Raw genomic sequence first — 22295 nt, forward strand, 5'->3', positions numbered from 1 at the left:
AAAACAACAACAAAAAACCCACTTTCTACTCCTGACTGTCAACACAGAGAAACAGGGCTATCATTACACAGGCTCTGCTCTGATCACTGTGTCTTTTAAAACAGTCTGGGGAAGCCAACCCTGAGGGACAACATACATCTTACAGGAAAAACTGGAGGCAGAGGATGTATTAACAAGGCAGCAGAGATTAAGAAGCACAGGGCAGGAAGCTCTGATGGGACAGCAGGCAGCTGTGTTAGAATCTGGCCCTGCTCCACAAGTCCTGTGACACTCAAAGTGTCCCTGATTCCAGTGACTCAGCCTCACTGACAAAGATCAGGTAATGTGCTAAGACAAGGATGCATTGACAAAGGGCTAATGGCATGGTGGCTGGTCCATTCACAAAGGGAGGGCACTGCCCAACAAAGGCACTTAATGAGAAATGTCGAAGATACAGCAGGCTCCCAAATGCAAGAGAAAAAGCTTTGGCTAATCTAGGAAGTTAATTTACGAAGGGATTATTTGTGTAACAAGGGTGGGATGTCACGTGCACTTCTACAGCAGAGCTCACTGCAGGGCTGAGCACAGGCTGACACCTAAGCTTGGCAGCTTTGCTTCTTTACCTGCTGGAATCTAAATGCGCTGGAAGACAGGCTGCCTCAGGGCAGCAAGTGCAGCTCACGGACCTTCTCTCTCTCCTGAGCATCCTCCCACACCAAGGAAAACAGTGGGAAGAAACGGAGACTAAGGGTTCTGGAGTCTCAGGACGTTGAGCGTTTAATAAAGCAAAGTTGATAAAGCAAAGGAAAGCAGTGGTGATTGGTATTCGTGGGGCCAGACTATGAAACAGTGCTCCTGATGTTACTGTTCGTGCTCCCAACAGGAGCTCAAAGGTGAGCAGCCTCCTATGGCCTTGATACGATGGTTAGGGTCAGCTGTCTACCTCACCTGGAAAGTGGCCTCTGTGCATGCCTATGGGGATTGTCTGGATTTGTGGTAAGGAGTTGGGAGGCCTGGGTGGTGCTATCCCCTGGCTGGGATCCTAGACTGTGGGAGTGGCAAAAGGGAACAGATTGTCAGCATGCACCCATCACAGTCTGCTCTCTGACTGCATGCGATAGGACAATGGCTTTAAGGTCCTTATTGCCTGCTACACTGCACTCACTGTATCTTTAAAGTACGAGCCAGAAGAAGCCCTTTTCCCCTTACATTGGCTTAAACACTTTTTTAAAAACCAGTTGCTTTTACTAGAGTATTCTGTCACAGCAACAGGAAAGAAACTAAGGCACCAACCAGTTCAAATGACTGAAATATTTGACTTTTGGTTTTAGTGCAGTTTAATAGCTGGTACGTGAATTTCCTGTGTCCCAGTCCCAAGCTGCTTTCCACAGAAGTGTAATTAGAATGCATCTTTCCTAAGGAGTTGACAGACCTTCCCCTTGAGCCTAGCCACTTGTCCAGTGCTCCGGAAAAAAAATATGAAACATACTACTGCTGAGAAAAGCTGAGTAGAGCCTGGTTTTGCTCATATAAGCTATGACCTCCTAGAATCATCAACAGTAAAACACCAAAGCAAGCACCGTGTGTGTGTGTGTGTGTGTGTGTGTGTGTGTGTGTGTGTGTGTGTGTGTGTGTGTGTCACAAGTCAACACCTTTTCCTCTGTTCTCCATCTTATTTTCAAAGACAAAGTCTTTCAGTGAAAGTGGATCTCACCAGTTTGGCCCCTAGCTACCCAACAAGATCTCTGGAACCCACCTGCATTTATATTACCCACCCCTAATGCTGGGCTTACAGACCAGAACTAGAGCACCCGGCTGTTATGTGTCTGCTTTGAGTCAGAAGTCAGGTCTTCTTATTTGTGAAACAAACACTGTTCCAAGGGAGCCATCTCTCCAGCCGCACAGAGGAGTCTTTTTCCTCGTGATCCCTCCTCTACAGCCATCAGCTGCTTTTCTGAAGTGCCTGTCAGGGTTAGCCTGAATATTCACCTACCTGTAGTCTGCAGCAGTACTGGGCAGCAGGCAACAGATCTCGTATCTCAAAGCAGGTGTCTGGACCATGATAAATAAGGTCTAAGGATTCTTCATCTTCTCCCCACTCCAACCTGTACTCGGAGATGTCGGCACCGGGGCTTTCAGGGCTCTGCAGGACAGACGCCTGTAGTTAGTCATTTCACTAAGACTAGGGTAGCATGCTCCAGGGTTTGCCCAGCATGGAGAGGCAAAAGGGTGACACCCAGCCTCCTCTACCTCTGACATCTCCACAACTGGAAATGATACGATCGATCATTTAAAGGGAGATCTCCTTACACACAGACAAAAAGTCAGTCATGCACATACATGCACGCATGATGCAGGCATGCATGACGCAGACACGTCGGCATGTAGGCACGCACGGCACACAGGCTTTGTGGCATCCATACAGCTTGTACTTGAGGGTAAAGGAACAGAACCAGGTGGACAGCATGTACACAACTCACCTCCCAACCCACCAAGACACATCCGTCAGGCGTGAAGGAAACACATGGTGCTCTGCACTGTCCAGGAGGCCCTGCGGCAGTGGTGATTTCTGACACATCGGAGTATGGACCGTACTGAAAGAGAAGAACATGTGTTTGCATGCCTGCATGTGTGTGAATATAAAATCTTATCATTAAAGGTGAGGTCAACAGTATCATTAATACAACTGAGTATTTGGTCTAGTCGCTGGCAGGTTCCCCACCCCTGACCCTTTGAGACAGTATCTTGGCACGGAGCCTATGTTAGCCTTGAACCCATGATGCTCCTGCCTCAGTCTCCTGACGCTAGGAGCTATAAGTACGTCCACCATACCCAGCTAGTACTTGTTGTTAACTAACAGGTAGGTAACATATTTTCAGGATGTCCTTGAGCCTCACAGGACATGTCTTTTCTTTATATTGTCAACTGGCTTTTGTTTTCTTCTTTTTAAAATAAATTTCATCAATTAGTGAAATTGAACAATTTTCAGGGAACTTATCTATACAGACCCGTGGGCTCCGGGAGACTTTGACATTAGCGTGTTCTATGTTTCTGCCCACCTCCACCTCTGACACTCTTTGAAGCCACTCTGTCCTCATTTTCAACCTCTTGCATATATATCCCTTAAAATCCATGTCACTCTACCAATTAAAAAAAAAAAAAAAAAGAGCAATTCCTCTGTGAATCTAATATCGACACTTGTCCTCCTGACTTCTGACTGTCCCCCAGATACCAGATGAGGAAGAAAGAGCCAGAGACCTGCAGAGTTTTCAGATGACTCAAACAAAAACCAAGCGGCCTCCTCCTTGGCCCCATCCTACTTGTCTGGAACAAAGCAGTCCAAGGCATAGACAACATGCTACAATACTTTTTGGGGTGTGTGTGCATTCATGTGTGTACAGGTATGTGCACATGTGTGTACATGTGGAAGATGGAAGACCACCTCTGTTTCTCAGCCCCTTTCCACCTCTTTTCTGAGACAGGGCTGGGCCATACTAAATAGACTAGGCTGGGTGGCCTACTAGCCACAGGGACCCTCCTGCCCCTACCTTCCCAGGGCTGAGAGATTACAAGTGGGTTGCCCCATGCCTAGCTTTTTAAAACGTAGGCTTTGGGCTCTAACTCAGTGTGTGGAGAGTGCTTTCTTGACTCATGCGTCCCATCCTCTAGAGGACTTTTACTAGGACTAATAAGAAACCTTAATTCTTACAACTGATGAAATTACTGGGAACAGGAAATTCTTTCATGACTTATCAGAAGCACACACACACACCACAAACACACATAACACATCTCACACACACACACCACAAACACAAACATAAACCACATATACACATACAAGCAACACACACACACACACACACACACACACACCAGGCTACCTTCATGGAAAAAAGAAAAAGATGTGAAACTTCATAGTGCTGGGCCTACAGAAAACCATGACAGCATTGATTCACAATTAGGACTTGACTGTATATGCTTTAACGGTTGTCAGGATGGGGCCCACACTACTTAGGAATTTCAGCAGGACTGAAGTAGGCACCTTGCACTCTAATCATGGTGGGTAACCTCGTACTCACCCCTCCGTCATTCAGAGCCCGCACTCTGAAGCGATACACAGTTCCAGGAAGCAGGTTGCCGACAGTGCACTCCAGCCCGGGCCCATGGTACACCTCAGAAGCTACGTCCTCCGGTTCTGTCATCTCCACACTGTACTCTGAGACCTCACAGCCACTTTCAGAGGCAGGGACATCTGAGGATGTAAAAATGTTTTCATTTTGAGCATTTATTTTAGATTTCTTTTTATTTCATTTTACTTTTATTTGTGTACATGAGTGTATAGGCCTGTGTACCGCGACTGTACCATGTGTAGAGGTAAAGAGGGCACTGAACGCTCTGAAACAGGAGCTATAGATGGCTGTGAGACACCATGTAGGTGCTGGGAACCGAACCTAGGCCCTCTGTCATAGCAGCAAGTGCTCTTAACCACAGAGCCGCCTCTCCAGCTCCCATTCTCTGGATGTCTAGTTGACTGAGTTAAACTTGATTTCCTATTGTTATTTTCCAAAATGCATAGGTGGTGTACCCTGTAGTTTCTACTGCAAGAGAGGCTTCCCAGTCAGGAATGTAAAAAAGCTCCTGAGTGATCAAAACTATCCAAAGCAAATGCATTTCAACATGTCTGATTGTATAAGTAAAATAGTTCAAAATAGTTCAGGAAAAATAGGAGCACTGGGCAAACATTCACATTCCAACAGAGTAAAGGGAAGGAAGGAGGGAAGGAAAAAAAAAATTACCTTACATTAAAGTCAGACATCGTACTAAGTCTACATGACCTTGGGCTGGCACAGTGTGTCCTTACACTGTTGGTGTAAGTGGTGGCCTGCTCTACACATCTACACTGGAGGCTGTTGGCCCAACTGGAAGCAGTGGAAGGCAATTCAATGAAAATACCAGAACCCGCTGAGACAAGGCACGAGGGAGGCTACACACGGAGAAGGAATTTGACGCTACTCTTTCTTGGTTTAATCTCTAAATTATGCACATGTTTTCTTCACATGTTGAACAGTCCCTGGACAAGGCAGGCTATTCTGGAATCTTCTCTAGAAACATGACCTCTAAAGGGGGTGCAGCAGTGGAATGTGCAGCACCCTCAGGGATGGGGTCATACGCAGTAGAAGGCTGTGGGATGAAAGAAACCCACGGTGCCAGGTTAAGGAAAACACAGACATGGCAACAGGGTGGCACAGCCTCTGCAGGAAGCCCTGGAGCCGAGCGACAAAGCACTGTCTTAATCTCCTCCCATTTGTCCTGGTCTACGCCAACATGAAGATTTGTTCACTCACCCCACTCTAAGTGGACTTCTTTGTGCTTTGGTCTACCCAAAACCCTCGGTGGTCGGCACTGACCTGGCGCAAGGCTTAGTGTGCGAACAGGGAGACTTTCAGAACACTGTAGGAGAAACACCGGAGAGACCGTTGCTTAGTTACTGTGAAGTGCTCACACCTTATCTACCAGGCTAAGTCTATCCCACAACTGTAAATGGGACCAAAAGGGAGTTACACACTAGCTATGTGTGCCTGTTGCGTCCTAAGCTCTTCAGGAGGTTCCATGCCTGTCTGCATATGTAAGTGTGGGCTCTCTCTGACGTCAGACCTGTATTGATATGTGTGGGTTCCTGCTGCATACAATGTCTGTTATAACAGGAACGGCTCTCTCTGAGGTCGAGTTATTAGAGCCGAGAACTGTCCGCTCTAAGTACACTTATTTTCCTTTATGGCAACATGAGAAAGACCCTTCACAAGAATGGGGGAGCACACAAAACAACAGCTGGATCACAACAGTAAGCATGATACGCTGAATGGCCAGCCAGCCACAGAAACAGCAGAACGGCAGGTAAAGGGAGCATCTGTCCACCAAGCCTCACTCTTACAGAGGCTCCGGCAGTGCTAAAGTAACTAGGCCTCCTTTCTGTGGGATCTGAGTGTGCGAGGCTGCTGGTGTGAAAGTTGACCACCTTAACAAGGTGGAGCCTGACAGCCCCAGTCCTTCCAGAGCAGCGATGTGCAGGAAATGGCCCGTATGCCTTCAGTTAATGCATACACTGCCTTGCACACCCCTCATGGGAGGTACCAAGGATGCTCTACAGCCATGGTCTGGATATACTCCAAAAGGAGACATTCCGGCGGCCCCTGGAACTGTGTAAGACTGTAACTGGACTATTGTGTGTGTGTGTGTGTGTGTGTGTGTGTGTGTGTGTGTTTGTCTAGACTTAACACTGCACAGTAAGGAACTGCTATGATACACATGGGCAGACTATGTGTGTACATGCGTAAAATTTTGGAAAATGTTAGAAACTGCAAGCATTATATTTAATAATCGATCTGCTACTGGGTCACTAGGTACCATCCCGAGCTCGCTCTCCTCATCATTAATGGCTTCACGTAATCTACAGTGAGAACACTTGCATCACCATGCCTCTCTCATGCTGTCAACATGACACCAGACTCTTCTTCTAGAGTACTTTCCATGCATTTATTAGATAAACTGAGCCTGGGAGCACTGTGTGTGGTAGAAACTGGGTCTCCTGACATGCAACCCAGCTGGTCTGTAGTCAATAGAGAAGCCATGGCTGCTGCCTGCAGACCCTACACTGGGGGGTTAGTCAACTGCAGAAGTTAGACTGTTTTTACAATAGTCTCCCAGCAGGTGGCAGCAAAGGACCTTCAGAGTTGTGCTAGCATGCCAGCACACCCATGCAGGTCTTATCTTTTCCCTCCTTGAAATGACTGACGTCTCCCTTAGTTAGTTAGCGCATATCCTAACCAATTTCCTCTCCCACATGTAACAATATCAAAGTCGTCTATGGGATGAGTCAGTGACAAGTAACATAAACACGTCAGGATGCTGCAGAGTATGATTTGGGCCTATCGCTTCTGCCCTGTTAGTATAAATCAAATGACGATTTTTCATCTCCAGATGTGATACTAAGGCAGGCTGCCTTGACAAGATACATTGAAAACTGCAACACGTTCTTCTGCTAGCAACACGGCACTTCCCGATCAGCTCGAGAGGCCGGCTGGCATGTCACGCACTGATGAACCAACCTGACTGTGCCCACCGGTACTGATGCAGCACGCACGCAGTTTGTACAAAGTGCCTGGTTTCAAGTGGGTAAAGACATACTCCGTAGCTGATCCACTGTAGGCCACTTCCCACTGACTGGCTGTAAGATGAGATGTGTGTAAGTTTAAGCCTTTTGTAACAGCACACGCAGCCCCCATTTAGAAACATCTGAGGCAAACACACCAGGTGGCTTCCACAGAAACCTGGCGTAACCACTGATACACCGCTGACTATGAGGGTGGGATGTGGGAGCCACACAGCATGGGTTGGCATAGGAGGAGGGTGTTGAGCAGCTGTGCGATGCCGTGGTGAGGCCGCCACAGGGCCAGCTGTTGCAGGTGCAGTGCACACAGCACAGGCTTCTGGAAAGTCTGGGTGCTGCTAAGGGTGGCAGGGAGTCACACTGTCCCTTGACAGACCAAGATCTCTTGGTAAAGGCCTGCTGTCTTCAGGATGTGCCTGCTGTGGAGAAGCCACCACTGCTGGCTTGGTCACCAGGCTGCAGGGATACTGTCTCTGCTTTGTTCCCACTAATGCAGTTTCCACGTGACCACTGCACATAAGCCTTTTCCTAGTCCTAGTTACAAAGTGACTTCCACAGATCCCGTCAACTGTCCGTTATGCTGATATGTGGCTCTGCGCCTTACTGGGTCAGTTAGGTTATAGCTCCACAGGACCTGGGAACGCAGACAGCAGTGCTTGTATTATGGGCAGACACCGTATACAACCAGGACAATGACAGATGAAATAAGTCTAAGAATTACACCCATTTACTGGCCAAGTTATAATGTAAAATAGTGCTTACTCTTGCATTGCCTCAGGACCTGGGAGAGCCAGGACGTCTCAAAGTGGACTTACACCTCCTCAGTAAGCACCAGGGCGGTGCTAATTTCATCCCTAGCCTTAACTTAAACACTAACTAAGCCCTTTAGTTGTGCCCATCTCAAAGAATTCTATTTTCAGCCTATACAAAAGCACGAAGACAAAACACCCAACTCCAGGTGGTTGTGGCGTACAGAGCAAAAGCCAAAACAAAGACCATCACCACTTGCTCCCAGCAACTCTCTCTTTTGCCATATGATGCACACTTTTTAAAAAAGAGGGTAACTATTGCAGCAGCCATATTAGTAAAAGTAGGCTATGCTTTAAAGTTTTGATGACTGTACTTTTTTCTACTAAAGCCCAGTGAGTTTTTTTTAGAATGTGCTCACTTCTTACAGCACTCTGCTGCGTGTGTGCTGAGGGTGCACGTGCACATTCATGTATGCCACAGCACACACGGGGCGATCGGAGGACCACTTTGCAGTGTTGGCTCTCTCCATCCGTTTTCACATGGGTTTCAGGAATTGAACTCAGACCACTAGACCTGGTGGCAAGCCCCGTGGCCCCACTTTAGACCTTGCAGTGCCACTACTGATGAGAGCTCTAACTGAGGAGTCACAACGGAGACCAATGTGTTCTGAAAGTCTGACCCTTGTTCCTGGCCACACTATGATGTGGCTGTCACTGGGCTTGGGAAGGATGCCAGGCAAACTGCTCCTGACATGCTGCTTATGATTTCCAGAGAAAGAGCGGCAGGTTAGAGGAGACCGCCTCAAGTTTAAAGACCCTATTAATGAGTGACCATGGTTTCAAAATTGACATAGAAAATAGAAGAAAAAAAACCACAAAAAAACCAAAAAACAAACCACCCAAACAAAACAAAACAACAACAACAACAAAAACCCCAACATGTCAAAAATGGGCACTTCAAAAGCAAAATGAACTGTGGTGTCTGAAAGAGAAAAACTGTACTCAGGGTACAGTCTGGTGTAGAGAGCTTGTTGAGGGAGCTTAAGAGAGACCTAACTGAAGATCAAAGTCCAGTGAGAGGGAGGAAAAGGGAGGGAGGGAGGGTGGGGAAGGGAGGAGCAATAAATAGTCAGACCGACCGACAGACAGACAGACAGGCCAATGCTTGGTTGGCTTGGCCACACCACCAGCTCCATCGTTGGAAGTGGTGGCCGCCTGCTGCCGCTACTATAAAGGGCGTGGCTACGTCAGGGTGGGGACTCAGGACAGCATGCACGGTGCGAAAGAGGTTCCAAAGTGTCACCTTCAGAAGTTCCTTCTGTGATCTCCAGCAGGTACTTCAGGATTTCTGAGCCACCGTTGTCCCGTGGAGCATCTGAAGAGCAGGCAAACGTTAGCGAGGACGGGGCTCGGGGTGACAGGGGACATCACTGCAGAGTGCAAAGCAACATCTGCTATACAGCCCCTTACGTGTTCCCAACATCAAGAAAGTGTCAGTTTGTCAGGCTGCTATTTAAGGGTGTTGAAATGCAAGAGTTGCATTTATTTAGTGAAACATGCACAGAACCTGACAAATGCAATAGTTTCCATAAAAAACGACATTATACTGGGAAATTCTGCAGCGGCTCTTTTAAGAACTGGTGATTTTTGTGCAAAGTTGAAATATTCAGGTATTTATCTTGTTTACTATTTTCACTTCATCTATTTTATAAGCAACTAGATTATTTTGAAAAAATGAGAGAAGGGTAGAGAAAAACACATTGACAAAATAAATAAAGTGTTGGAATGGGATAAATTGACCCCACCTCACTTTTCTCCCAAGTAAGCCTCACAGCCTTGTGAACTGGAAGCCACACTATGTGCACCAGGCAGCTTGGGGGAGGGAGGGCTCTGTCTACTACTGAGCCCCTACGCCACCTACTGTGCCCCTATGCCACCTACTGTGCCCCTATGCCACTGTGCAAAAGTGGGCCACAGACATTTCTGCCTGTAAGAGCTTTGTTTTGTGAGTATAAAAACACCAGGCAGAATCATTTTGCCAAACTGTGAAGAACTCATGCCTGCCAGCAGCCTGCCGCCTCTGCACAGGAAGGGGACTTTCCGAGGACACGTGGACACAGGAAATTAACTTTCCCAGGTCTCTGCAGAGCCATAGATACTTCGGTGGTATCATTTACAACAATAACTGTAAGGACAGATACAGCATAGAGCTGAAGAGACAAGGACGGACTCAGGGGTCTCCCGGGAGGCAGGCTGCCGGAAGGACCCATAAGCGGCCGAGACTCCCCCACTTTCTCTTAACTATGCCCGCCAGGGAAACAGGCCTCAGAACTCTTTGACGACTTGATGCAGTGTGCTTGAGCTTGGTTTCCAGCCACAACCCAGGCTTTAAACTGCATCCCACATACATTACCTTTACAACTCTAAACTTCTCTGTTCTACCTTTCACTTGCTATTTATACGCATTCTTACATGACATTAGTGCAGAGCACACAGGTCTTAACAACTTTACATGTAAAGGCACAGTAATACGTATTTCCCTGAAATGGCCTGCACAGGGGGCTGAACATCAACGTCCTCCCAGGTGACCTAAGGCCCCATGTAAAAACCCTGCAGCTCAGGGCAGGGCCACAAAAAACAGCACAAAAGCCAAAGCTCCCCTACTTTATTGCAACTTAAACACTTTGCATGTTAAAAAAATCTATTTAGGATTACATATCTAACTTTAAAACCCAACCTCAATGTTAATTTTAAAATACTGTCTACTAAATGTCATTAAAATTTTAAAAGTAAGCCATTAAAAAATGAATGATCTAATCGTAAACTCAAACTCAAAATAACAATGCATCTAAAATAAAGGAGGAAATGTAATACACAAAAATTACAAAATAAATGAGATATTCTTACAATTGTCCACTAAACTCTGAAAGTCTAAAATCCTCAGGCTGCTTGCTCCTCACACATGTATAACAAATGCACAAAGCCCTCACAGAGGACACTGCTTGGTTTGCCACTACTGGAATTAAATTCAGTCAAAAGAGAAACAGCAGTAGCAGACCAGGAGACGTACCCCACTTGACACTGAAGCCGTGAGATGTAACTGGTCCTTTAATGAGGGGTCTGGTCGGAGGCCCAGGTCTGTCAGGACTGGTTGTACAAACTAGCACTTCACTTGGGCAGCTCTTCCCTTCCATATTAGAAGCAGTCAGCTGTAGTACAACCGAGGAAACAGAGCACACGTTAGTTAGGGAGCGATTAAGTCGACAGTGACTTTGTAACATTGCAAGGTCAGATCCGTACAGACGGACACATAACCACCCTGTCACGTGTGTCCTTTCTTCACACTGTTGCTTTAAGGGGTTGTGATCACTTACTTTGCTTACATTTGGTTATTAACAATTAAAAATAAGACCATAAGGTAAGTTTCAGCTAAATATATTTGTTTATCTTACAAGAAGAAATACAAGCCTAGGATTGCGGTGAGTTTGAGACCATCCCAGCATATGCAGCAAGTCCCAGGCAATCCTGGAATAGAGAGTAATATTGTGTTTCAATGAAGGAGGAGGAGGAGGAGGAGGAGGAGGAGGAGGAGGAGGAGGAGGAGGAGGAGGAGGAGGCTGCACTGGCAGTATATGTAAAATCAGTATGTTTCCATTGATTCTGTGTTCATTGATGAGAAGAAAACAGGGATAAACTAGATGAAAACTAGAGAGGATCCAAGATGGCGGCGAGCAGTGTGGACCGCGTTTGGAGGCTCCAGTGAACAATTCAGGGAATTGCACAGATTTCTGAGCCAGGAACACCGAGGTCCGAACATCACGGCAGCGGGAGTGCTCCACGGTTCGGAGGGACCAGGGTGCGGAGGACCTGCGTGCCCCTGCACACGGGAGGAGCGTGGTTTTTCTCTGATCGGAGCGGCAGCGGTAGAGGCGGCAGCACCAGCGGCACCAGCAGCGGCGGCTGAGGTTTGCAGCTCATAGCCTTCCGGTGGAGGCGATTGGTGTGGTGGCTGGTGGGAATTGCTGCGGGAGAGGGGACTCGGGGCAGGATTTGGGTCGCGTGGAGCCTTTGGACCCAGATTGGACTCGGCGGACAGTTCGGCCCCAGAGTCCCGGGTATTGGCCCGGCCCAGCAAACAATTCTGCCTGAGGCACTAACTCAGCGTGGCCATAGCTCCCCTGCTGTGGCGCAGGCGTAGTTGAGCACGCTGCTCCACACTAGGCACTACCTCAGCTCAGCGGCAGCTCCCCTGCGGTGACACAGTCTGGGCGGAGCACTTGGTTTCACCACAGGCGCTAACTCAGAGCAGCCGCAGTTCTCCTGCTGTGGCGCAGGCTTGGTGACGTGCTCGGTTCCATCCTAGGCACCACCTCAGCTCAGCGGCAGCTCCCCTGCGGGGACACAGTCTGGGCGGAGCACTTGTCCCACCACTGGCGCTAACTCAGAGCAGCCGCAGTTCTCCTGCTGTGGCGCAGGCTTGGTGACGTGCTCGGTTCCATCCTAGGCACCACCTCAGCTCAGCGGCAGCTCCCCTGCGGGGACACAGTCTGGGCGGAGCACTTGTCCCACCACTGGTGCTAACTCAGAGCAGCCGCAGTTCTCCTGCTGTGGCGCAGGCTTGGTGACGTGCTCGGTTCCATCCTAGGCACCACCTCAGCTCAGCGGCAGCTCCCCTGCGGTGACACAGTCCGGGTGGAGCACTTGTTCCACTACTGGCGCTAACTCAGAGCAGCCGCAGTTCTCCTGCTGTGGCACAGGCTGGACAGAGCTCTCGGTTCCACCAGCTCTAAGACTCTGGTTGGACACAGTGTACAGTTTGAATCCAGAATTCCTGGCTGAGATTGGTGGTCAGTTCGGGCCCTGAGTCAATAACTGACCACAGCACACACTTTGGGCCAAAAGGCCCTAGTGGAGCTTGGTGCGTAGTCCCAGCCCAAAAATTCTGGCTGGGCCCTGTGTGCATTTTGGGCCCAAAATCCCTAGCTGAGCTTGGCAGACGGTTCTGGCCCTGAGAATCTAGCTGAGTTCTGCCCGTGGTTCGGTCCCAGTGCTCCTGGCTGGACTTGGCAGGGAACACAGAAGGCTGTGGATACCTTGGCCTGACCCAACGCTCATTCAGAGACCCAGAACAATTGCAGGATCCACAGCAGAGAGGGACTGAGGATCACTGGCTGTGAGAGACCAGAACAACAGGGCTAACCTCCTAACATCCACACCAGTGAAGCTTTGAGCTCGCAGCCTAGGGAAATCGTAAGAAAACAAGTGAATCTATCATCAGACACCCTCCATTCAACTCTGGAAGCTACCCAACAAAAACAAAGACGGCAAGATGTCTAAAGGACAACGAAAAAGCATACGCAAAAAACCCCAAAACAACATGGCGTCTCCAGTTTCCAGCTATCCCAAAGAAAACCACCCAGAGAACTCAAATACAACGGAAATACAAGAAAATGACCTCAAATCCTTAGTAATGAGGATGATAATGGAGGAAACAAATAAAATTCGTAATCAAATGCAGGAAGACGCAGACAAACAGGTGAGAGACATAAAAGAAGCACATAGAGTGGAACTGGAAAAATTGCAGGAAAATGCAAACAACCAGATGAAAGAAATAGCTAAAACGGTTCAAGCTCTGAAGACCTATAAAGAGGCAATGGAAGAAACTCAGGAATATACAAAAAATCAGATGAAAGAAATCAAAAAATCAGTTCAAGATCTGAAAATGAAAATGGATTCAATGATAAACACACAGACAGAAGAAAAACGAGAACGTGAGACCTCAGAGAAGAAGGCGAGCAACACAGAGGTGAGCTTTTCTAACAGAATCCAAGAGATGGAAGAACGAATCTCAGGGCTAGAAGATACAATCACAGATATTGAATCAACCATTAAAGAAAATGCCAAATCTGGAAAACTCCTGACACAAAACATCCAAGAAATTAAGGACACCATGAAAAGAAGAAATTTGCGGATAATAGGCATTGAAGAAAGAGAAGACATCAGACTCCAGGGCCCAGAAACTATTCTCAACAAAATCATAGAAGAAAATTTCCCCAATCTAAAGAAAGAGATGCCTATAAACATACAAGAGGCCTACAGAACACCAAATAGAATTGACCAGAAAAGAAAAACTGCCCGCCACATAATAATCAAAACACAAAACATGCAGAACAAAGAAAAAATATTAAAAGCTGCAAGGGAAAAGGGCCAAATAACATTTAATGGTAAACCTATCAGAATTACACCTGACTTCTCAGCAGAGACCATAAAAGCCAGAAGGTCCTGGACAGAGATCCTGCAAACCCTAAGAGAACACAGATGCCAGGCCAGACTACTTTACCCAGCAAAATTATCAATAACCATTGATGGAGAAAACAAAATATTCCATGACAAAAACAAATTCAAACAGTACCTATCCACAAACCCAGCTTTACAGAAGGTACTAGAAGGAAAACTCCATCCCAAAGGGTCAAGCTACAACCAAAACTACCCAGGAAATAGATAACTATCCCATGGCAAAAACACAACTACACAAACGCTCGACTGGAAACAACATCAAAATTAAGACTCTTAACAGTCACTGGTCATTAATATCTCTCAACATCAATGGCCTCAATTCTCCAATAAAAAGACACAGACTAACCGAATGGGTACATAAACAAGACCCAACATTCTTCTGCATCCAAGAAACACATCTCACCCATAATGAAAGGCATTACCTCAGGGTAAAAGGTTGGAAAAAAATATTCCAAGCAAATGGTCACAAGAAGCAAGCAGGGGTAGCCATTTTAGTATCGAACAAAATAGACTTTCAACCAAAATTAATCAAAAGGGATGAGGAAGGACACTTCATACTTATCAAAGGTAAAGTCAACCAAGATGACATCACAATTCTGAACATCTATGCTCCCAATACAAGGGCACCCACATATGTAAAAGATCTCCTAAAAAAGCTTAAACCACACATCGATCCCCACACAATAATAGTGGGAGACTTCAACACCCCACTCTCACTGAAGGATAAGTCATTGAAACAGAAACTAAGCCGAGAAATAACATCATTAACCAATGCCATGGGTCAAATGGATCTAACAGATATCTATAGAACCTTTCACCCAAACAAGAAAGAATACACCTTCTTCTCTGCACCCCATGGAACCTTCTCCAAAATTGATCACATCGTAGGTCACAAAGCAAGCCTCAACAGATACAAGAGGATTGAAATAATACCTTGTATCCTATCAGATCACCATGCTCTTAGGCTGCAATTCAACAACAACAGAAATAACAAAAGCCTACACGTTTGTGGAAACTAAACAACTCTCTGCTAAATGACACCTGGGTCAGGGAAGAAATAAAGAAAGAAATCAAGGAGTTTCTGAAATTCAATGAAAATGAAGAAACAACATACCCAAATTTGTGGGATACATTGAAAGCAGTGCTAAGAGGAAAATTCATAGCACTAAGTGCCTTTAAAAAGAAATTGGAAACATCGCACATAAGCATCTTAACAACACAACTGGAAGCCCTAGAAAAAAAAGAAGCAGAAACACCCAAGAGGAGTAGACGCCTGGAAATTATCAAACTCAGGGCTGAAATTAACAAATTAGAAACTAAGAAAACAGTCCAAAGAATCAACAAAACCAAAAGCTGGTTCTTTGAGAAAATCAACAAGATAGACAGACCATTAGCCAAACTAACTAAAAGGCAGAGAGACAGTATTGAAATCAACAAAATCAGAAATGAAAAGGGAGACATAACAACAGACACTGAAGAAATTCAAAGAATCATAAGATCCTACTTTGAAGGCATATACGCCACAAAATTTGAAAATCTAAGGGAAATGGACGATTTTCTTGATCAAGTTCACTTGCCAAAGTTGAGTGAAGAACAGATAAACAAGTTAAATAGTCCCATTTCCCCGACAGAAATAGAAGCAATCATCGATGGTCTCCCAACCAAAAAAAGCCCAGGGCCAGATGGTTTCAGTGCAGAATTCTACCAGACCTTTAAGGGCGAGCTAATACCGATACTCTTCAAGCTACTCCAAAAGATAGAAATGGATGGAAAATTACCAAATTCATTCTATGAGGCCATAGTCTCATTGATACCTAAACCTCACAAAGACTCAACAAAGAAAGAGAATTTCAGACCAATTTCTCTTATGAACATAGATGCAAAATACTAAATAAAATACTTGCAAAACGAATACAGGAGCACATCAAAGATATCATTCATCATGACCAAGTAGGCTTCATTCCAGGCATGCAGGGATGGTTTAATATACGGAAATCCATCAATGTAATCCATCATATAAACAAACTGAAAATAAAAAACCACATGATTATCTCCTTGGATGCAGAGAAAGCATTTGATAAAATTCAACACCCATTCATGTTTAAAGTTTTAGAGAGATCGGGGATACAAGGCACTTTCCTCAACATAATAAAGGCTATATACAGCAAGCCAATAGCCAAAATCAAAGTAAATGGTGAGATACTCAAGGAAATTCCTCTCAAATCGGGAACAAGGCAAGGCTGCCCACTCTCTCCATATCTCTTCAATATAGTACTCGAAGTTCTAGCCAGAGCAATAAGACAACAAAAGGAGATCAAGGGGATCCAAATGGGAAAGGAGGAAGTCAAATTATCCCTCTTTGCAGATGATATGATAGTGTACATAAGTGACCCTCAAAACTCCACCAGAGAACTCCTAAAGCTGATAAACACCTTCAGCAAATTGGCTGGATACAAAATTAACTCAAAAAAGTCTGTAGCCTTCCTATACACAAATGACAAGCTTGCAGAGGAAGAAATTAGGAAAACCACACCCTTCACATTAGCCACAAGCAATATAAAATATCTAGGAGTTACCCTAACTAAGCAAGTGAAGGACTTGTATGAAAAAAATTTCAAAACTCTGAAGAAAGAGATTGAAGATGACCTGAGAAGATGGCGTGATCTTCCTTGCTCATGGATCGGGAGAATTAACATAGTAAAAATGGCCATCCTACCAAAAGCAATCTATAGATTCAATGCAATCCCTATCAAAATAACTACACAATTTTTTAAAGACATTGAAAGTTCAATTCTGAACTTCATATGGAAAAACAAAAAACCCAGAATAGCTAAAACAATCTTGTACAATAAAAGATGCTCCGGAGGAATCTCCATACCTGATCTCAAACTGTACTATAAAGCAATAGTACTTAAAACAGCATGGGTACTGGCACAGCAAACAGGCTGGTTGATCAGTGGAATCGAATCGAAGACCCAGATATGAATCCACACACATATGGTCACTTGATTTTTGACAAAGAAGCCAAATCCATTCAATGGAAAAAGGATAGCATCTTCAACAAATGGTGCTGGTCTAACTGGAGGTCTATGTGTAAAAAAATGAAACTGGACCCATATTTGTCACCTTGCACAAAACTCAAATCCAAGTGGATTAAAGACCTCAACATAAAACCAGAGACACTAACTCACTTAGAAGAAAAAGTGGGAAAGAGCCTGGAACATATTGGCACAGGAGACAACTTCCTGAACAGAACACCAACGGCCCAGGCCTTAATGTCAACCATTAATAAATGGGACCTCATGAGGCTGAGAAGCTTCTGTAAGGCAGGAGACACTGTCAAGAGAACAAAGCGACAGCCTACAGACTGGGAAAAAATCTTCACCAACCCTACATCTGACAAAGGTCTAATATCCAAAATATATAAAGAACTCAAGAAATTAAACACCACCAAACCGAATAACCCAATTGAGAAATGGGGCTTGGAACTAAACAGAGAATTCTCAACAGAGGAGTATCAAATGGCTGAGAAACACTTAAAGAAATGCTCAACCTCCTTAGTCATCAGGGAAATGCAAATCAAAACAACTCTGAGATTCCATCTTACACCCATCAGAATGGCTAAGATCAAAAATTCAAGCGACACCACATGCTGGCGAGGATGTGGGGAGAGAGGAACACTCCTTCATTGCTGTGGGAATGCAAACTAGTACAGCCACTTTGGAAATCTATCTGGTGCTATCTCAGAAAAATGGGAATAGGGCTTCCTCAAGACCCAGCTATTCCACTCCTTGAATATACCCAGAAGATGCTCCAGCACACAACAAGAAAATTTGCTCAACCATGTTCATAGCAGCCTTATTCATAATAGCCAGAACATGGAAACAGCCTAAGTGTCCTCAGTAGAAGAGTGGATAAAGAAACTGTGGTACATATACACTATGGAATACTACTCAGCTATTAAAAACAAGGAATTCCCGAAATTTGTGGATAAATGGATTGAGCTAGAAATGATCATAATGAGTGAGTTAACCCAGAAGCAGAAGAATCAAATGGTATATACTCACTTATATCTGCATACTAGCCCAAGGGGCATGTCCCACGAAAGCCTTCACTTACCAGGAAACTGGGACAGAGGGGAAGGCATCCTATTGGGACTCTAAATGAGAGACGCATGGGAGAACAGCAAAATAAAAGAATCCAGAGGGTCCTAGAAATCTACAAGTAGAACAATATGATAGGCAGACTTGGGCCCAGGGGTCCCGCTCAAACTAAGGCACCAGCCAAGGACAATACAGGAGGTAAACTTTAAACCCCTTCCCAGATCTAGCCAATGGTCAGAATATTCTCCACAGTTGAGTGGAGAGTGTGATACGACTTTCTCACATACTCTGGTGCCTCACATTTGACCATGTCCCCTGGAGGGGGAGACCTGGTGGCACTCAGAGGAAGGACAGCAAGTAGCCAAGAAGAGACTTGATACCCTATGAGATATATAGGGGGACGTAATCCCCCTCAGGAACAGTCATAGGGGAGGGGAATAATGGGAAAAATGGGGGGGGAGGAATGGGAGGATACAAGGGATGGGATAAACATTGAGATGTAACAAGAATAAATTAAAAAAAAAAAAAAAAATAACCTCAAAAAAAAAAAAAAAAAAAAAAAAAAAAAAAAAAAAAAACTACATTTGGAGGAGTCAGACAGCGCCACCTTGTGGAGAACAGCAGCAATACAGCTATGCTCTGGGAGCCAAGAGCAGTATTTTTAGCAAACCAGAAAACAATTATATTCCTGAAATAGTCAGTCACAACATTCTGCTTGATAATTTGACAAATGCTGGCGAGACTAAGTGCCAAATTAAATTACTTCACCCTGAAATTAGATAAGGGAGGGCAGAGAGCCCACAGGGCGCATGAAGAAGCAGGGTGCCACGCATGGGGCCCATGGCGACACAGCAGGTGGCACTGAGAGAGCTATGCAAAGCAGTAGCTTTCACTTGTGTAGCTGCGACAGAGATCCTTAGTAAGGGCTGTTCATAAACAAAGCCAGCGGTTCTCAGTGTGACTCCTTGGAGATCAAACGACACATTCAGAAGGGGTCGCCTAAGACCACCAGAAAACCCAGATATTTTTTAATTCATAACAGTAGCAAAATTATAGTTATGAAGTAGCACTGAAACTAATTTTATGGTTCGAGGTCGCCACAACATGACGAACTGCACTAAAGGGTGGCGGCATTAGGAAGGCTGAGAATCACTGGCCTAAGAATAAAATAGAAGCAGGCAAAGAAAGCCAGAGCATGGGATGAGAAGGAGCACAGCAGAGCAGTGAGTCACCAGTGAGAGCAGGGACGCAGGGCATCAGCTTAGGGCCTTGCCAGCGGGCAGTGAGAGCAGGGACACAGGGCATCAGCTTAGGGCCTTGCCAGCGGGGCAGTGAGAGCAGGGACACAGGGCATCAGCTTAGGGCCTTGCCAGCGGACAGTGAGAGCAGGGACACAGGGCATCAGCTTAGGGCCTTGCCAATGGGCAGTGAGAGCAGGGACGCAGGGCATCAGCTTAGGGCCTTGCCAGCGGGCAGTGAGAGCAGGGACCCAGGGCATCAGCTTAGGGCCTTGCCAGCGGGGCACTGGCCCTTGCTGTAAGGCAACCCATTACAGCATCTTCTTACATGCCCTTCTGCCTATAAACTACGGCGGGTACTTGAAAGTGCTGTCCGTTTTAGCATCTTTATAGTCTGCAGACGCCACTTGAAAGGCGGAAAGATATGGAAGTGTGGGCATAAGCGCTCACATGGCAAGACTCACCCTGAACTTATACTGTGTGCTTCTTTTCAGATTCTTCACAGTGCAGGCTAAGTCCTCTCCAGTGTATTTTGGGTAGAAATGGTTATCCTGAAAAGGCAAAGCCAGAAAGAGGCATCAGAATCATAAAGTCTGGGCCTCACATTCCTAAGGACCCAGGGCTTTCTACTGGGGTTCTGCTTTTCCCAAGAGAGCCAGGAGTCTGGCAGGCATGTATCGAGGGTCCACGATGCCTTGCACGGCACTCAAGCTGCAATGCTGGTGTCACTCGTCACACTGCAGTTTAGCCTGACTCTGGTCAACTGCTCTGTGACAAAGTAGTAAGCACTTTCAATATTTTTATTTAACAATAAAACTGTCACGAGCAAAGCCTGTTGACTGGGAAGCTGACACATTCCAACAGAGCTGTGCGACAGCGGAGAGGCAAGGGTCCTGAGTTCATAGTGCCTCTTCTGGCTGAGGGAGAAAGGACAGGTTGGATGGGGATGGAAATACTCCTTTAAGGGTGGACCTTACCTTTCTGGGTGAACACACTGAATTCACTCCATAGTGTTCTCTACCCTCCCTCCCTCCCTCCCTCCTCCAAGGCAACCTTCTGGGCATCAGCTCCCCTCAGGCTCAAGAGACCCCCCACCCCCTAAAAGACACACAGTCTGGTCCACAAGATGCTTACATGTCAGCTAAAGAGGGCAATTTAACAAAGGAAACCCCACCCACGACAGAAGGCCTGCCTGTGGTGGTGTGGGCTGTGAGCACAGGTGAAGGCAAGAGGCAGGCTGGCGGAGGGCGCCTAAGGGCCAGTCACAGCAGCATGGGCTGATGAAATACAGCTCTGGGGAGTCGAAGTTAATCACTTAAAAACTCAGCACCTTAGGTCAGCAGCCACCTTAGGTCAGTAGCCATATCTCAAATGCTCACAGCCACACGTCCAGCATAAACTATAGGCCATGTCTACCACCCCAGAGAATCCTACGTGACAGAGATGGTCCAGTGTGGCCAGGGAAGGGCTGTCCTAGGGGGACATTTGCTGAGATGGGAGAGGAGAGCTGAAGGAAACCCAGGAAGCAAGAATGGTCTCTTCATGGACCTTCTTGCAGGAGGGCCACAGGAAAGGTGCGCCCACAAGGCCAAGCACAGCGGTCCGAGCAACAAGACTCAAAGGTGTGGGTCCCAAGTGGCGTGGGGAAGGCATTACAAGAGTTGTGGGTCCCCTGCAAGGTGGACGGGTGACACAGGCTCTATGACAATGTGGCTGGGATCACACCCCAGCACACTACGGTTGGTTGCATTAGGAACATGGATGACGGGCCACTGCATTCATTCAAAGCAAGAGGAATGTGGTGCCTAAGAGGCCGCCTTAGCTGTGTGAAGGTGAAAGTTCGTTAGATTCTTGAGTGATTTTGAATGAAGGCTTTAAAAGATTTGCTGTTTGGTTGTATCTGAGGGTCAATGGATAAAGTCATTTGCTAAAATTGGGAAGGGCAGTTTGACATGGGCAGTGACAGGAACGGAGAGTGGCCTTGAATGTAGGTAGTTAGTAAGACGCCATGGTGCTCCACAGGTGCAGAGTTCACAGGACTCACGTTTTCATCCTCCTGAATGTCCAGGGTGTAGGTGATCACTTCCTCAGGCGAGCAGCCTTCTGGCCTGTTCCACTGCAGTGTGACCCAAGTGACACCAGCTCGGACAAGCCTGGGTGCCGACGGCATCTGTGGGATATTTCCCAGAGTATAGCACACGACCTCCTGGCTGTAACCACTGCAGAGAAATGAACCCGGGAGATATTGGAGGACCAAGTCAGGAGTGCTGGCATTTTACAAAAGGAAGGGTAAGCGTCTACCCAGCCCCACTGGTGTGTGGCAGGAAAGGGTCCTACACACAGGCGTTTCCCACCAGTCTTCAACTGCTCTATTGGGTCCCTATAGTTTGTACTTACAAGAGCACACCAGGTTATAAAGGAATCGGCTGGTGATTTTATTTCCCTCAAAAGCACAGCATGGCAAGGTAAGGGCAGTGGCTACCAAGAGACTTCAAATGAATGTGGGTGCCAACAAGTAACTCTGTTGATGGAACGTGAGTTTTATAAATAGTTTTCCAAGTCTAGGGGTGCTTCTAACTCACTGAACAATTCCTGAGCCACAGACACCTTAATCATTCTCCTGGCTTCCAGGAACGGGGAGGGAGGCAGCTGTAGAGCTCTGTGATGTTTCACAGTAGGTAGCTCTCCAGGTGGGGGCCCGCTGAAGGCCTTCTGTCTCTAAGGTGTGTCATGAAAGGAAGAGGTTTCTCTCCAGATC

The 22295-nt window shown here is 46.3% G+C and overlaps 1 protein-coding gene across 2 annotated transcripts in view; it reads right to left on the reverse strand.

Moving 5' to 3' along the window:
* Fndc3b (fibronectin type III domain containing 3B) overlaps positions 1–22295 on the reverse strand; it is a 292863-nt gene that overhangs the window by 31484 nt on the left and 239084 nt on the right. For both annotated transcript variants that reach the window (XM_051156993.1, XM_051156994.1), the window contains exons 13-21: positions 21582–21756; positions 20002–20088; positions 10970–11108; positions 9203–9274; positions 7089–7207; positions 5328–5433; positions 4062–4234; positions 2460–2573; positions 1973–2122 (exon numbers count right to left, since the gene is read on the reverse strand). In XM_051156993.1, coding sequence (XP_051012950.1) covers positions 1973–2122; positions 2460–2573; positions 4062–4234; positions 5328–5433; positions 7089–7207; positions 9203–9274; positions 10970–11108; positions 20002–20088; positions 21582–21756 — 1135 coding nt within the window. The remainder of the gene's footprint in view (positions 1–1972; positions 2123–2459; positions 2574–4061; positions 4235–5327; positions 5434–7088; positions 7208–9202; positions 9275–10969; positions 11109–20001; positions 20089–21581; positions 21757–22295) is intronic.

Source organism: Acomys russatus, chromosome 15 (genome assembly GCF_903995435.1).
Source record: "Acomys russatus chromosome 15, mAcoRus1.1, whole genome shotgun sequence".
In the NCBI taxonomy this organism is placed as follows: domain Eukaryota; kingdom Metazoa; phylum Chordata; class Mammalia; order Rodentia; family Muridae; genus Acomys; species Acomys russatus.